At 38.3% G+C, this 17,362-nt stretch overlaps 1 protein-coding gene across 1 annotated transcript; it reads left to right on the top strand.

Annotated features, from left to right (window-relative positions):
• Positions 1-11,424, top strand: LOC148044462 (uncharacterized). The gene is made up of 2 exons (XM_087722123.1): positions 1-2,723; positions 8,884-11,424. Exons 1-2 carry the CDS (start codon positions 222-224, stop codon positions 11,422-11,424), a joined length of 5,043 nt encoding a protein of 1,680 aa, XP_087578249.1. The 5' UTR covers positions 1-221.
• The last annotated feature ends 5,938 nt before the right edge of the window (positions 11,425-17,362 follow it).

Raw genomic sequence — 17,362 nt, 5'->3', positions numbered from 1 at the left:
TCTAATGGGGCTTCCTGCCTTCTGACTATCCAGTCACCGAGTGCAGAGCAGTCAAAGAGAGAATTGGGGGACATTCACCGACCATGGCAGAGAAAAGAAAACCACTGCAGTGTAGATAAAACTCAGGAGAATCGTAGGAACCTCTTGATGCTTTCTTTCTAATGGGAATTTAAACTCCTCAGCTTACTGGATTGCACAAAGCACTTTTCACCGCAGGTGAGATGGACGGCAGGAGCAAAGCTAAGAGCAGATCTGTAAAAAGGCAAGTACGTCTCCTCTTCTTATTGTCTTTTGTCTGCCAGACTTTCTCAGAGCATCTTCGCTATTCAATTCCAGAGGAAATGGGAAAGGGTTCCATTGTGGGGAATCTTGCCAAGGATCTGAAACTGAGTATTGCAGAAGTGGGAAATCGCAACCTGCATATCCTTTCTTTAGGCAAAAAGCAATACTTCTCCATTAATGCTGAAAATGGGAATCTGTATGTAAAAGACAGGATTGACAGAGAGGAAATCTGTGGGGAAACTGCGCTCTGCCCCATCAGTTTTGAAGTGGTGAGTACAAACCGCATGGACATGTTTTACATAACAGTAGAGATCCAGGATATTAATGACAATGCACCACATTTCTTAAATGGTGATATCAAGCTAGAGATAAGTGAATCCACTTTACCAGGAGCTACATTTCTCCTTCGACAAGCAGAAGATCCTGATATTGGAACAAATTCTCTTCAGAATTATCATTTAAGCATTAATAAATATTTCATTTTAGCAATTAGCAAGCAAGACTCTTTAAACAAGTATGCAGAATTAGTACTGGAAAAACAGTTGGATCGTGAAAGTGAAAGTACTGTTAGTTTAACCCTTACTGCTCTTGACGGAGGAAACCCTGCAAAAACTGGAACAGCCAAAATACAAATTACAGTCATAGATGCTAATGACAACCCACCTGTCTTCAATCAAAAAGTATACAAAATCAGCCTCAAAGAGAATGTGTCAAAGGGATCTACTGTAATAGAAGTCAAAGCTACAGACAAAGATGATGGTTCCTATGGCCAGATCAACTATTTCTTTAGCAACATTGACGATAATGTGCATCAAAAATTTGAGTTAGAGCCACATTATGGAATTATAACAATAAGGGAAGAGCTGGATTTTGAGGAAACAGAGAAATACACAATGGTGGTAGAAGCAAGAGATGGAGGTGGCTTAGTGGCTCATTGTAACATTGAAGTAAATCTGGTAGATGTGAATGACAATGCCCCAGAAGTGATTCTCGCTTCCTCATCCAGAGAAATTCCTGAAAACTCTCCATTAGGAACATTAGTTGCCCGTATCAATATAAAGGATAAAGATTCGGGGGATAATGGGGAGGTCAACTGCCATTTACAGAATGCTTCCCCATTCAAAATAGTATCAGCAGCTAATAACTACTATAAGCTGCTAACAGATGGTCCCTTAGATAGAGAAAGCACCCCAGCATACAATCTTACAATCACAGCCACAGACAAAGGTACACCCCCTCTTTCTACACAGAAAACCATCTCACTGGAGATTTCGGATATCAATGATAATGCCCCTAACTTTGAAAAATCCTTATACACTGTTTATGTGGCAGAGAACAATCCTGCTAGCGCCTCCATCTTCAGCATCAAAGCTGTGGACCCCGATCTTGGTGGCAACGCTAGGATCACCTACTCCATCCTCACTAGCAAAATAGAGGCACTACCTCTCCCATCTTACCTCTCCATTAACTCAGAAAGTGGCACCCTCTATTCGCAAAGGTCTTTTGACTATGAGCAACTCAGGGAGTTTGAGGTACAGGTGAAGGCTGAAGATGGAGGCTCCCCTCCTCTCAGCAGAAATGCCACATTGAGATTGTTCATCCAGGACCAAAATGACCAAAGCCCTCAAATTCTGTATCCCTCTCCAGGAGCAGAGGGCTCAGGCTCCTTTGAGATGGTGCCTCGCTCGGCAGAGATGGGGTACCTGGTTACAAAGGTGGTGGCTGTGGACTCTGACTCTGGGCACAATGCCTGGCTGTCTTATCATCTACTGCAAGCTACTGAGCCAGGACTCTTCACAATTGGTGCCCACACAGGTGAAATCAGGACACTGCGGACGTTTCTGGAAAGGGATGCTCTGAAACAGAAGCTAGTGGTCTTGGTGAAGGATAATGGGCAACCCCCGCTCTCTGCTACAGTCAGTCTCAATCTGATCTTTGCTGAAAACTTCCAAGAGGCACTGCCAGAAATAAATAACCAAACCATGGATTCAGAGCAACAGTCTGAGCTCCAGTTCTATCTAGTGCTGGCCTTAACTTTGATCTCCTTTCTGTTCCTCTTGACTGTAACTCTAGTTATTATGATGAAACTCCGACAGTCGGGGAATCTGACATTTCTTCCATGCTTTGCTCCCATTCCCCATTCAAGCAATGCCATTATATTCCCACCCAATTATGAGGAAGGGACTATTCCTTATTCCTATCAGCTCTGTTTATCATCTGAGTCCAAGATACATGAAATTACTTTTCCAGCACCCAAAGGTCAACCTACAGAATATATTTCATGCAACCAAAATTCTGATGTTCTTCTGCCTACTAATACCCTAAATTCTGAGATGGAGAAAATTGATTTGGTGAGTTTTCTTTTGAAGAGTAACAACTTAATATATCTTGTTAATGAAATTGAAAATGTTAAAAGATTCTATAAAAGCTACCAGATCCTTTGATTTCTGTGTAAAAATAAGGTTATCTACTTTATTGTATACAAGTACTCCTTCACAACTGAGCCCAGCAATTTCTTTTGCTAAGCGAGAAAGTGTTTCTGCATTTTGTGACCTTTCTTGGCACACAGTTGGTAAGTGAATCACTGCAGTTGTCACTTTACTAATGTTGTCAAGTGAATCTGACTTCCCCATTGACTTTGTTTATCAGAAATTTGCAAAAGATTATCACAGTGCCTTGGGGGATTACAGTTGTTTTATGAGTCGGTTGCTAAGAGTCTGTAACAATTACCCAATCCTTTAAGTTCTGTATAGAAAGAAAATTATTTTCTGTTTTGTTCATGCAGCTATCTGTCGCTTTATTATTAATTCATTTTTAAAGAAAGATAAGTATTTAATAAGTAGTTATTGAAAAACCTTACAATTGATGGGTTTTTTGTAGTTTTTTTTCTATTGAAAGTAAACAAGTACATTTGATCATATCTAACTTTTGAATGAAATGTAATAAGTAATAATAAGTAATAAGTAATAATGAAAGGTAACTTTTTAATGCTTCTACTATAACAAATCTTCTGATAATATAGAGAGCGTTTGAAGCATTCAGAATGATTCACCTTATTTAGTACATATGAAATATCTCAGTAATGAATACCAATATTGAGTGTTGGGTATTTTTATGAACTTAATAGTATGAACACACATCGTGTTTTCCATTGTGACTATAATTTGTTTAAAATCACTTCTGCTCCCATATTTTTGGGAGTATAAGCGGGTGGAAATGACTGTGCATCATATACAGCGAATGTTGTCAAAGCCCGGCCCACCCACTGGCCTTTATCTTTGACTGTTTTCAGCTTCTATGTGTCGTGTTTTCAGCCTTTGCACACTCCATTTTAGACCCGTTCCAGGCCACAGGGATCCCTGTCACCTGGAACTGGCTGAAAACATGACATGTGGAGGTCAAAATGGGGCATACGGAAGCCGAAAACGTGACGCGCAGAGGCCAAAAATGGAATGCACAGGAGCCGAAAATGCAATGATGTGGTATGGCAATCCTAGCAGCCTGCAATGATCTAAAATAGAGTGCGCAAAGGGAGAAAATGCTACGTACGAAGGCCAAAAATGTGACGCATGTAGGTCAAAAACATAACATGCAGAGGCAGTAATGGGCTGTGGAGATCCCCACAACTTGGAACAGCTGATTAGTGGTATTCTGGGAGCCCGATCCAACCACCAATCAGCTGCTCATGCTGAATCAGGCTGTGATAACATGCTGAAGCTAACCAGGCTATTTGCTGTTTGCTGCAAGGACGCTAGCTAGATGAATATCGATGGATGCTGGCAGGCAGAGGCGGAATTTTTTTTATTGTTTTCCTACACAAAAACTAATGTGTGTCTTATACTCCAGAGCATCTTATACTCTGAATAGTACGGTAATTATATTTGAGTTACAGAGTAATCTAATCAACCAAGCACAGAAGAAATTTTGTTACAAATTAGGAGGCATAAAAACAATTCAAAAATGCCGTATCAAGTGTACATGCTGTCAGGGTTCCAAGTAATAGCCCATAGAAAATCAAAACTCCAAGGCAGAGTTCCTCAAAGTATAGATTTATTAGGCATATCATTATTAGCACAGCTGGTGAAAACCCGAATCTGAAATCCCCCAGGTTTTCCCAACCGATTCAAAGTCCAAAGTTCTCCCCTACATTACACACATCCATCTTATGCCCCAAACAGGTCTCTCTCTCCACCCTGGATGCCTCCCTACCACACCTCTCCAGGTGCTGGTGAGAGTGTCCTTGGTTCCCAGAAGAAAGAATGTTATTTTGGCTTCATATCCCCCTCAGCTATCTCTACTCCCCCCCACCCTTCCTTTCCCACAGCTCCAGCAAGCCTTGCTGTGGCAACCCTGGAAATGCTCAAAGATGGCTCCAGGGAGGCATGCTGATTTTCAAGTGATATATGATAATGAAAAACAACTTGGGCTTTTTGTTAGCTGTTCTCCTTTTTTCCTAACATATTCCACACTTTCTGATAAATCTGTCAAAGCAGTTTACAATTCGGAACTCTTTTTTATAGTGCTAATAAGAGAGTGATCATGTGACATAGGTTCACAAGTCTAAGTCAGTAAATGACACTTCCTCTTTATTCACTACACTTAAGCAGCAGATTATAAGAAAAGAAGAACCTGTGTCACTTCATCACTCTCTTATTTGCACATGCATGAAAATGGTAGAAGCCATCCCAACCTTAGGAACTCAAAAAGAGGGACAAAATATGAGTTGCATTTATAACATCTGCAACTATATAGTGATTTTTGCCTATTGCAGTTGTAGACTTCCACATTTAAAATATAGAAGACAGTTTTGAGATACATGAAAAAAAATATCAGTGAAAAGATCTTTGTGACAGAACCTAATTACAGCTGATTGATATAAATAGAATTCAGTTAAACAATATAGCGATTGTATGAATTTCAAAGGCTGGAAATGTAAATTTCATACAGAAGAAAGGACAGAAAAGTATAGTTTAGAAGCTTTTACATACCAAATACAGCACTACTGTAAAAACAATTTAGATTAATTTGTATGAAATGATTCGGCAATGACTTGGGCAAACATGCAGATCTCAAAAAACAGATCTTGGTAACTTTAAAATAAAGTCCTCATTAACATAAGCAGAGTTCTTGGACATTTTGCATGTAATAAAAACTCTGCAGGCATTATTCAGTCTAATTCGATCTTTATTACAGTTAATGGACCAGCACAAAAAAATTAAACATTAAAATAAAACAAAACAGAACAGAACAAGCCATAGTAATATATTACAATTGATGGAGAAATCAATGGGTGACCAAAGTCTGCCTAATTTTATATACATTGCAACAAAACTTAGCTAAATTCAGAGAAACTGAATCATACTGCTCCAACAATAAACTTTTATATAAAAATAATCAGAGTTTCCTGGGATATTTAATCAGGTAAGAGTCCGTGGATCGCTGTAGAGAGGACAATACAACAGGATATTGGCTACACTTTCAATGGCCCCTTTTCCACAGAAACACAGATCATATGGAACTTTTTTCTATAGGCCCTCCAGAATTGCTCTGAGCAGAGCATTTACAGCATTCTATAGTTAATGCCCTCCAAAATTTAGAGACAGCTATATACCGTAATATAAATATTTAGCTGGTTTGGGAAGTGGGCCCTGTCTGTTCAAGAAAACATTCTTCCTGTCCTATTGAACTTCCTGATATTTAATACTTTGTTTAAATGCACTAAGTGCATATTTAGAGCCCATCATTAGGAATTCCTTCTTGGAGAGGTGAGATGCTGGAGTTTTAATAAAATGGTTCTAATCCATATTGATAAGGAAAGGGCTCAGTCCTGTCGAGAAGAACAGTAGTTTCAGCCAATGTGTTATAATGCAGATCCATGCACAAGTTTCGATATTGAACAGCCCTGCCTCCTTTAGAACTGAATTAATACAACCCTTAGAAATTTAGACTGGACCTTTTCAAGAAGGGCAAAAGAGAAACAGAGAATCTGGAATCTGCACACATTAGAATGCCTACAGAGGCATTCCATGATATCAAAATCACATTGGGATATTGAGACAAGGATCAGGTGTCTCGGAGAACCCTGAACACCCTCCAAGAAAGACATCTAAGCTTCTAACTTGATTCTGGTGAAAAGTTGGAGATGTCGTTGCAGTTTCTTCAGGAATCTACTAATTAGAGCTTTCGCCAACTAAGAAATTGAACCTTCACAATCTGCCAGGAATGTGGTTAAAATGGATACAATTCATTACGTTTATCATTTATGGCTGGGTTTTAAAAAAAAAACTAGGGACACATTACCTACCCGCCCAAAATGTGCCAAATGGTCAGACTGAGAAGGTTGGATTGTTGTGCATCTCATCTTTTCCTAAACTGTTTCACCACTTCTCTGCACAGAGTCCATGTTTGGAGAAAAGAAGCAATCATATTAATTCTCATTTAATCTTTTTTTGAGTCTAGTCACTCACAGTGATTGGTTGAATAATTCATCCATGTTTGCTACGATACATGCCACACTTAGAGACCATACACGATGCCTTTGTTTTGGAACTATCCAGGTGTGATGCTCAGTGGGGTTGCAGGAAGTTATTATAAGACCTCTCAGAATAGTGTCTGCAGTCCACTTTTCCTTAATCTCTCAGAGAGAGAGACACAGATGTCACATTTTCCATCCATTACTTCTTGTCCTGCCCTCTAGTGCTTTGGAGAATAAGAATATATATATTATATATATGAGAATATATATTTGTATAGTGGTTACCAGAAGTAGGTGCAGTATTCCAAGTATGGTCTTACCATTGCAGTGTAAAGTGGTACTAATGCTTCACTTGATCTTGATACTATTCCCTCCTTGATGCAGCCTAGGACTGGCAACATACTATTGTAACCCAGTTGACGAAATATTCTTGTCACTGCATACAGTAGCCATTTGAAATAAAGGGGTCTTCAAAGCAAAATTTAAACCCCAATAGACAAATTGGATTGCAGGACTTCAGCTGCCAAAGCCAGAAAACACTACTTTTAACATCGAGTAGGCAAAGATTGCACTGCAGCAGGTTGAGAGTAAGAAGAGGATGAAATCTTCCATTCTTTCCTTCCAGACATTATTGATGGGCCACAAATAAGAATATGATTAGTTCCAAGAAAAACTCTATCATTTTAAAGCAGTGTTTCCCAACCTCAGCAACTTTTAGATGTATGGATTTCAACTCCCAGCATGCTGACCCGGGAATTATGACATCTTACAGCTACAGAGGTCAAGAAACACTGCTTTAGATGACGACTCAACAATAAACTTTGGCAAGATCTAAATCATTCCTGTTCCTTATAATATTCTGTTTTAAATAAATAAGGTTTAATTTAATGACAAGAAGTGAATATTACTTCATTTCTTCTACATCTTTATAAAGTGAGAACAAAAAGTCTAAGGATTAGGTTTAAAAGTAATTTAAAATTACGTAACCAACTTTCCTAAGACTTGTTTGAAGCATTGGCAACACAACTAAATATGCTAGATGATGAAAACAGGGTTCAAAGCTGAAGAAAATCTTTATATTTCATTATCCTATATTTAAAGGATATAATTTCCATTTTTCCCCATTGAATGTGTGCATAGCAGCTTATTTGGAGGAATTCTATCCTACATCACAGTGCTAAGCCTTTAGAGAGTTCAAATGAACACCTTGACAAACTTTATTAAAAATCCTTCACCAGGAAATATATATTTATTAATAGAATTGTATTATCATGCATACATATTTCTAAATTCAAAGTTTTAATTTCACTGAACCAGTCATGAAATATATTAGAACACCATCAAGATCTTTCAGCTACAAATTTCTGTGTACTATGCAATTACTAATTGAGCCAAATACCCTAACATATAATGTGTGAACTCACCACAGGGAATATAACAAGGACAGCACTTCTAGACACTGGCATTTGTGTTCTTCCTCAGGTTACTTTAGATGCAAAATAATATTCAATAGATTACATTGTAATTTCACAACGATCTTTCTTTTCTTCATGAAAAGTCAGTATAATCAGGCACCACCAATATTGTGATTCAGTTATATCAATATAATCCAATGAAATGCTCAGGAGCACTCAGAAACTTGCATACATTTTGCTTTTGTGGCACATTGATTATCAGGAGAGAAGGGTCACTGGAGATAGGAATGCGGTAGAAATGAAGTGTGGCTATCTAGGTACAGAGATGAAATATTGCTTGTTCTATTGATAAAAGTACACAAAAAACTGTTTAAACACACATTTTTTACTATAAGCGCTACAAATTCAGCTGTCCATCACAATCAAAATAATCAAAATGGGGAAAATCTGAATGTATTTAAGATGCTTCTTGCAGTTCTGCATCTAAGACTCAGAGTGCCGCTGTTGGCCAACATAGTTCCCAGAAAGGAGCTGGAAATCTAATGGGGCTTCCTGCCTTCTCACTATCCAGTCACCGAGTACAGAGCAGTCAAAGAGAGGATTGAGGGACACTTACCGACCATGGCAGAGAAAAGAAAATCACTGCAGTGTAGATAAAACTCAGGAGAATCCCAGGAACCTCTTGATGCTTTCTTTCTAATGGGAATTTAAACTCCTCAGCTTACTGGATTGCACAAAGCACTTTTCACCGCAGGTGAGATGGACGGCAGGAGCAAAGCTAAGAGCAGATCTGTAAAAAGGCAAGTACGTCTCCTCTTCTTATTGTCTTTCGTCTGCCAGACTGTCTCAGAGCATCTTCGCTATTCAATTCCAGAGGAAATGGGAAAGGGTTCCATTGTGGGGAATCTTGCCAAGGATCTGAAACTGAGTATTGCAGAAGTGGGAAATCGCAACCTACATATCCTTTCTTTAGGCAAAAAGCAATACTTCTCCATTAATGCTGAAAATGGGAATCTGTATGTAAAAGACAGGATTGACAGAGAGGAAATCTGTGGGGAAACTGCACTCTGCCCCATCAGTTTTGAAGTGGTGAGTACAAACCCCATGGACATATTTTACATAACAGTAGAGATCCAGGATATTAATGACAATGCACCACATTTCTTAAATGATGATATCAAGCTAGAAATAATTGAATCCACTTTACCAGGAGCTACATTTCTTCTTCGACAAGCAGAAGATCCTGATATTGGAACAAATTCTCTTCAGAATTATCATTTAAGCATTAATAAATATTTCATTTTAGCAATTAGCAAGCAAGACTCTTTAAACAAGTATGCAGAATTAGTACTGGAAAAACAATTGGATCGTGAAAGTGAAAGTACTGTTAGTTTAACCCTTACTGCTCTTGACGGAGGAAACCCTGCAAAAACTGGAACAGCCAAAATACAAATTACAGTCATAGATGCTAATGACAACCCACCTGTCTTCAGTCAAAAAGTGTACAAAATCAGCCTCAAAGAGAATGTGTCAAAGGGATCTACTGTAATACAAGTTAAAGCTACAGACAAAGATGATGGTTCCAATGGCCAGATCAACTATTGCTTTAGCAGCATTGATGATAATGTGCATCAAAAATTTGAGTTAGAGCCACATAATGGAATTATAACAATAAGGGAAGAGCTGGATTTTGAGGAAACAGAGAAATACACAATGGTGGTAGAAGCAAGAGATGGAGGTGGCTTAGTGGCTCATTGTAACATTGAAGTAAATCTGGTAGATGTGAATGACAATGCCCCAGAAGTGATTCTCGCTTCCTCATCCAGAGAAATTCCTGAAAACTCTCCATTAGGAACATTAGTTGCCCTTATCAATATAAAGGATAAAGATTCGGGGGATAATGGGGAGGTCAACTGTCATTTACAGAATGCTTCCCCATTCAGAATAGTAACAGCAGCTAATAGCTACTATAAGCTGCTAACAGATGGTCCCTTAGATAGAGAAAGCACCCCAGCGTACAATCTTACAATCACAGCCACAGACAAAGGTACACCCCCTCTTTCTACACAGAAAACCATCTCACTGGAAATTTCTGATATCAATGATAATGCCCCTACCTTTGAGAAATCCTCATACACTGTTTATGTGGCAGAGAACAATCCTGCTAGCGCCTCCATCTTCAGCATCAAAGCTGTGGACCCCGATCTTGGTAGCAACGCTAGGATCACCTACTCCATCCTCACTAGCAAAATAGAGGCATTACCTCTCCCATCTTACCTCTCCATTAACTCAGAAAGTGGCACCCTCTATTCTCAAAGGTCTTTTGACTATGAGCAACTCAGGGAGTTTGAGGTACAGGTGAAGGCTGAAGATGGAGGCTCCCCTCCTCTCAGCAGCAATGCAACATTAAGATTGTTCATCCAGGACCAAAATGACCAAAGCCCTCAAATTCTGTATCCGTCTCCAGGAGCAGAGGGCTCAGCCTCCTTTGAGATGGTGCCTCGCTCGGCAGAGATGGGGTACCTAGTTACAAAGGTGGTGGCTGTGGACTCTGACTCTGGGCACAATGCCTGGCTGTCTTATCATCTACTGCAAGCTACTGAGCCAGGACTCTTCACAATTGGTGCCCACACGGGTGAAATCAGGACACTGCGGACGTTTCTGGAAAGAGATGCTCTGAAACAGAAGCTCGTGGTCTTAGTGAAGGATAATGGGCAACCCCCGCTCTCTGCTACAGTCAGTCTCAATCTGATCTTTGCTGAAAACTTCCAAGAGGCACTGCCAGAAATAAATAACCAAACCGTGGATTCAGAGCAACAGTCTGAGCTCCAGTTCTATCTAGTGCTGGCCTTAACTTTGATCTCCTTTCTGTTCCTCTTGACTGTAACTCTAGTTATTATGATGAAACTCCGACAGTCGGGGAATCTGACATTTCTTCCATGCTTTGCTCCCATTCCCCATTCAAGCAATGCCATTATATTCCCACCCAATTATGAGGAAGGGACTATTCCTTATTCCTATCAGCTCTGTTTATCATCCGAGTCCAAGATACACGAAATTACATTTCCAGCACCCAAAGTTCAACCGACAGAATATATTTCATGCAACCAAAATTCTGATGTTCTTCTGCCTACTAATGTCCTAAATTCTGAGATGGAGAAAATTGATTTGGTGAGTTTTCTTTTGAAGAGTAACAACTTAATGTATCTTGTTAATGAAATTGAAAATGTTAAAAGATTCTATAAAAGCTAGCAGATCCTTTGATTTCTGTGTAAAAATAAGGTTATCTGTTTTATTCTATACAAGTACTCCTTCACCACTGAGCCCAGCAATTTCTTTTGCTAAGCGAGAGAGTGTTTTGTGAATTTTTCTGCATTTTGTGACATTTCTTGGCACACAGTTGGTAAGTGAATCACTGCAGTTGTCACTTTACTAGTGTTGTCCAGTGAATCTGACCTCCTCATTGACTTTGCTTATCAGAAATTTGCAAAAGATTATCACAGTGCCTTGGGGGATTACCGTTGTTTTATGAGTCGGTTGCCAAGAGTCTGTAACAATTACCCTATCCTTTAAGTTCTGTATAGAAAGAAAATTATTTTCTGTTTTGTTCATGCAGCTATCTGTCACTTTATTATTAATTCATTTTTAAAGAAAGATATGTATTTCATAAGCAGTTATTGAAAAACCTTAGAATTGATGGGGTTTTTGTAGTTTTTTTCTATTGAAAGTAAAGTACATTTGATCATATCTAACTTTTGAATGAAATGTCAACAATAAGTAATAATGAAAGATAACTTTTTAATGCTTCTAATATAGCAAATCTTCTGATAATATAGAGAGCGTTTGAAGCATTCAGAATGATTCACCTTATTTAGTACATATGAAATATCTCAGTAATGAATAACAACATTGAGTGTTGGGTATTTTTATGAACTTAATAGTATGAAAACACATCGTGTTTTCCATTGTGACTATAATTTGTTTAAAATCACTTCTGCTCTCTATATATTTATGTTAACAGATTACCATATTTTTGGGAGTATAAGCGGGTGGAAATGACTGTGCATCATATACAGCGAATGTTGTCAAAGCCCAGCCCACCCACTGGCCCTCACCCTTTGGCTGTTTTCGGCTTCTATGTGTTGCATTTTCAGCCTTTTCACACTCCATTTTAGCCCCGTTCCACGCCACAGGGATCCCTGTCGCCTGGAACTGACTGACATCTGGAGGCCAAATTATTTTCTGTTTTGTTCATGCAGCTATCTGTCACTTTATTATTAATTCATTTTAATAAGAGACTGTAAATGCGACGTGCAGAGACTGAAAATGTGATGCACAGGAGCCGAAAATGCGATGCATGGAGGTGGTTATCACCAGCGATGTGGTATGGCAATCCTAGCAGCCTGGAACGGATCTAAAATAGAGTGTGCAAAGGCAGAAAATGCTACGTGCGGAGGTCAAAAATGTGACACTTGGAGGTCAAAAACATAACATGCAGAGGCAGTAATGGGCTGTGGCGATCCCCACAACTTGGAACAGCTGATTGGTGGTATTCTGGGAGCCCAATCCATCCACCAATCAGCTGCTCATGCTGAATCAGGTTGTGATAACATGCTGAAGCTAACCAGGCTATTTGCTATTTGCTGCAAGGACGCTAGCTAGATGAATACCGATGGATGCTGGCAGGCAGAGGCAGAATTTTTTTTCTTGTTTTCCGACACAAAAACTAATGTTTGTCTTATACTCCAGAGCGTCTTATACTCTGAATAGTACGGTAATTACATTTGAGTTACAGAGTAATCTAATCAACCAAGCACAGAAAGTTTGTTACAAATTAGGAGGCATAAAAACAATTCAAAAATGCCATATCAAGTGTACATGCTGTCAGGGTTCCAAGTAATAGCCCATAGGAAATCAAAACTCCAAGGCAGAGTTCCTCAAAATATAGATTTATTAGGCATATCATATTAGCACAGTTGGTGAAAACCCGAATCTGAAATCTCCCAGGTTTTCCCCACCCATTCAAAATCCAAAGTTCTCTCCTACATTACATATATACATCTTCTGCCCCAAACAGGTCCCTCTCTCCACCCTGGATGCCTCCCTACCACACCTCTCCAGGTGCTGGTGAGAGTGTCCTTGGTTCCCAGAAGAAAGAATGTTATTTTGGCTTCATATCCCCCTCAGCTATCTCTACTCCCCCCCACCCTTCCTTTCCCACAGCTCCAGCCAGCCTTGATGTGGCAACCCTGAAAATGCTCAAAGATGGCTCCAGGGAGGCATGCTGATTGATATATGATAATGAAAAACAACTTGGGCTTTTTGTTAGCTGTTCTCCTTTTCTCCTAACATATTCCACACTTTCTGATAAATCTGTCAAAGCAGTTTACAATTCGGAACTCTTTTTTATAGTGCTAATAAGAGAGTGATGATGTGACATAGGTTCACAAGTCTAAGTCAGTAAATGACACTTCCTCTTTATTCACTACACTTAAGCAGCAGATTATAAGAAAAGAAGAACCTGTGTCACTTCATCACTCTCTTATTAGCACTTGCATGAAAATGGTAGAAGCCATCCCAACCTTAGGAACTCAAAAAGAGGGACAAAATATGAGTTGCATTTATAACATCTGCAACTATATAGTGATTTTTGCCTATTGCAGTTGTAGACTTCCACATTTAAAATATAGAAGACAGTTTTGAGATACATGAAAAAAAATATCAGTGAAAAGATCTTTGTGACAGAACCTAATTACAGCTGATTGATATAAATAGAATTCAGTTAAACAATATAGCGATTGTATGAATTTCAAAGGCTGGAAATGTAAATTTCATACAGAAGAAAGGACAGAAAAGTATAGTTTAGAAGCTTTTACATACCAAATACAGCACTACTGTAAAAACAATTTAGATTAATTTGTATGAAATGATTCAACAACATGCAGAACATGCAGATCTCAAAAAACAGATCTTGGTAACTTTAAAATAAAGTCCTCATTAACATAAGCAGAGTTCTTGGACATTTTGCATGTAATAAAAACTCTGCAGGCATTATTCAGTCTAATTCGATCTTTATTACAGTTAATGGACCAGCACAAAAAAATTAAACATTAAAATAAAACAAAACAGAACAGAACAAGCCATAGTAATATATTACAATTGATGGAGAAATCAATGGGTGACCAAAGTCTGCCTAATTTTATATACATTGCAACAAAACTTAGCTAAATTCAGAGAAACTGAATCATACTGCTCCAACAATAAACTTTTATATAAAAATAATCAGAGTTTCCTGGGATATTTAATCAGGTAAGAGTCCGTGGATCGCTGTAGAGAGGGCAATACAACAGGATATTGGCTGCACTTTCAATGGCCCCTTTTCCACAGAGACACAGATCATATTAAACTTTTTTCTATCGGCCCTCCAGAATTGCTCTGAGCAGAGCATTTACAGCATTCTATAGTTAATGCCCTTCAAAATTTAGAGACAGCTATATACCGTAATATAAATATTTAGCTGGTTTGGGAAGTGGGCCCTGTCTGTTCAAGAAAACATTCTTCCTGTCCTATTGAACTTCCTGATATTTAATACTTTGTTTAAATGATCTAAGTGCATATTTAGAGCCCATCATTAGGAATTCCTTCTTGGAGAGGTGAGATGCTGGAGTTTTAATAAAATGGTTCTAATCCATATTGATAAGGAAAGGGCTCAGTCCTGTCGAGAAGAACAGTAGTTTCAGCCAATGTGTTATAATGCAGATCCATGCACAAGTTTCGATATTGAACAGCCCTGCCTCCTTTAGAACTGCATTAATACAACCCTTAGAAATTTAGACTGGACCTTTTCAAGAAGGGCAAAAGAGAAACAGAGAATCTGGAATCTGCACACATTAGAATGCCTACAGAGGCATTCCATGATATCAAAATCACATTGGGATATTGGGACAAGGATCAGGTGTCTCGGAGAACCCTGAACACGCTCCAAGAAAGACATCTAGGCTTCTAACTTGATTCTGGTGAAAAGTTGGAGATGTCGTTGCAGTTTCTTCAGGAATCTACTAATTAGAGCTTTTGCCAACTAAGAAATTGAACCTTCACAATCTGCCAGGAATGTGGTTAAAATGGATACAATTCATTACGTTTATCATTTATGGCTGGGTTTTTAAAAAAAAACTAGGGACACATTAGCTAGCCGTCAAAAATGTGCCAAATGTTCAGACTGAGAAGGTTGGAATGTTGTGCATCTCATCTTTTCCTAAACTGTTTCACCACTTCTCTGCACAGAGTCCATGTTTGGAGAAAAGAAGCAATCATATTAATTCTCATTTAATCTTTTTTTGAGTCTAGTCACTCACAATGATTGGTTAAATAATTCATCCATGTTTGCTACGATACATGCCACACTTAAGAGACCATACACAATGCCTTTGTTTTGGAACTATCCAGGTCTGATGCTCAATGGGGTTGCCGGAAGTTATTATAAGACCTCTCAGAATAATGTCTGCAGTCCACTTTTCCTTAATCTCCCAGAGAGACACAGATGTCACATTTTCCATCCATTACTTCTTGTCCTGCCCTCTAGTGCTTTGGAGAATAAGAATATATATTTAATTATATACATACATACATACATACATACATACATACATACATACATACATACGCACGCATATATATTTGTATAGTGGTGACCAGAAGTAGGTGCAGTATTCCAAGTATGGTCTTACCATTGCAGTGTAAAGTGGTACTAATGCTTCACTTGATCTTGATACTATTCCCTCCTTGATGCAGCCTAGGACTGGCAGCATACTATTGTAACCCAGTTGACGAAATATTCCTGTCACTGCATGCAGTAGCCATTTGAAATAAAGGGGTCTTCAAAGCAAAAATTAAATCCCAATAGACAAATTGGATTGCAGGACTTCAGCTGCCAAAGCCAGAAAACACTACTTTTAACATCGAGTAGGCAAAGATTGCACTGCAGCAGGTTGAGAGTAAGAAGAGGATGAAATCTTCCATTCTTTCCTTCCAGACATTATTGATGGGCCACAAATAAGAATATGATTATTTCCAAGAAAAACTCTATCATTTTAAAGCAGTGTTTCCCAACCTCAGCAACTTTTAGATGTATGGATTTCAACTCCCAGCATGCTGACCCGGGAATTATGACACCTACACATCTTACAGCTACAGAGGTCGAGAAACACTGCTTTAGATGACCACTCAACAATAACCTTTGGCAAGATCTAAATCATTCCTCTTCCTTATAATATTCTGTTTTAAATAAATAAGGTTTAATTTAATGACAAGAAGTGAATGTTACTTCATTTCTTCTACATCTTTATAAAGTGAGAACAAAAAATCTAAGGATTAGGTTTAAAAGTAATTTAAAATTACCTAACCAACTTTCCTAAGACTTGTTCGAAGCATTGGCAACACAACTAAATATGGTAGAATGCCAAATGATGAAAACAGGGTTCAAAGCTGAAGAAAATCTTTATATTTCATTATCCTATATTTAAAGGATATAATTTCCATTTTTCCCCATTGAATGTGTGCATAGCAGCTTATTTGGAGGAATTCTATCCTACATCACAGTGCTAAGCCTTTAGAGAGTTCAAATGAAAAACCTTGACAAAGTTTATTAAAAATCCTTCACCAGGAAATATATATTTATTAATAGAATTGTATTATCATGCATACATATTTCTAAATTCAAAGTTTTAATTTCACTGAACCAGTCATGAAATATATTAGAACACCATCAAGATCTTTCAGCTACAAATTTCTGTGTACTATACAATTACTAATTGAGCCAAATACCCTAACATATAATGTGTGAACTCACCACAGGCAATATAACAAGGACAGCACTTCTAGACACTGGCATTTGTGTTCTTCCTCAGGTTACTTTAGATGCAAAATAATATTCAATAGATTACATTGTAATTTCACAACGATCTTTCTTTTCTTCATGAAAAGTCAGTATAATCAGGCACCACCAATATTGTGATTCAGTTATATGAATTTAATCCAATGAAATGCTCAGGAGCAGTCAGAAACTTGCATACATTTTGCTTTTGTGGCACATTGATTATCAGGAGAGAAGGGTCACTGGAGATAGGAATGCTGTAGAAATGAAGTGTGGCTATCTAGGTACAGAGATGAAATATTGCTTGTTCTATTGATA

This window comes from Thamnophis sirtalis, unplaced genomic scaffold (assembly GCF_051295495.1).
Source record: "Thamnophis sirtalis isolate CommonGarterSnake01/CBP01778 unplaced genomic scaffold, rThaSir2_p1.2 scaffold_8, whole genome shotgun sequence".
In the NCBI taxonomy this organism is placed as follows: domain Eukaryota; kingdom Metazoa; phylum Chordata; class Lepidosauria; order Squamata; family Natricidae; genus Thamnophis; species Thamnophis sirtalis.
The sequence above is the reverse complement of the archived record's forward strand: the minus strand, read 5'-3'. Positions and strand labels throughout refer to the sequence as shown.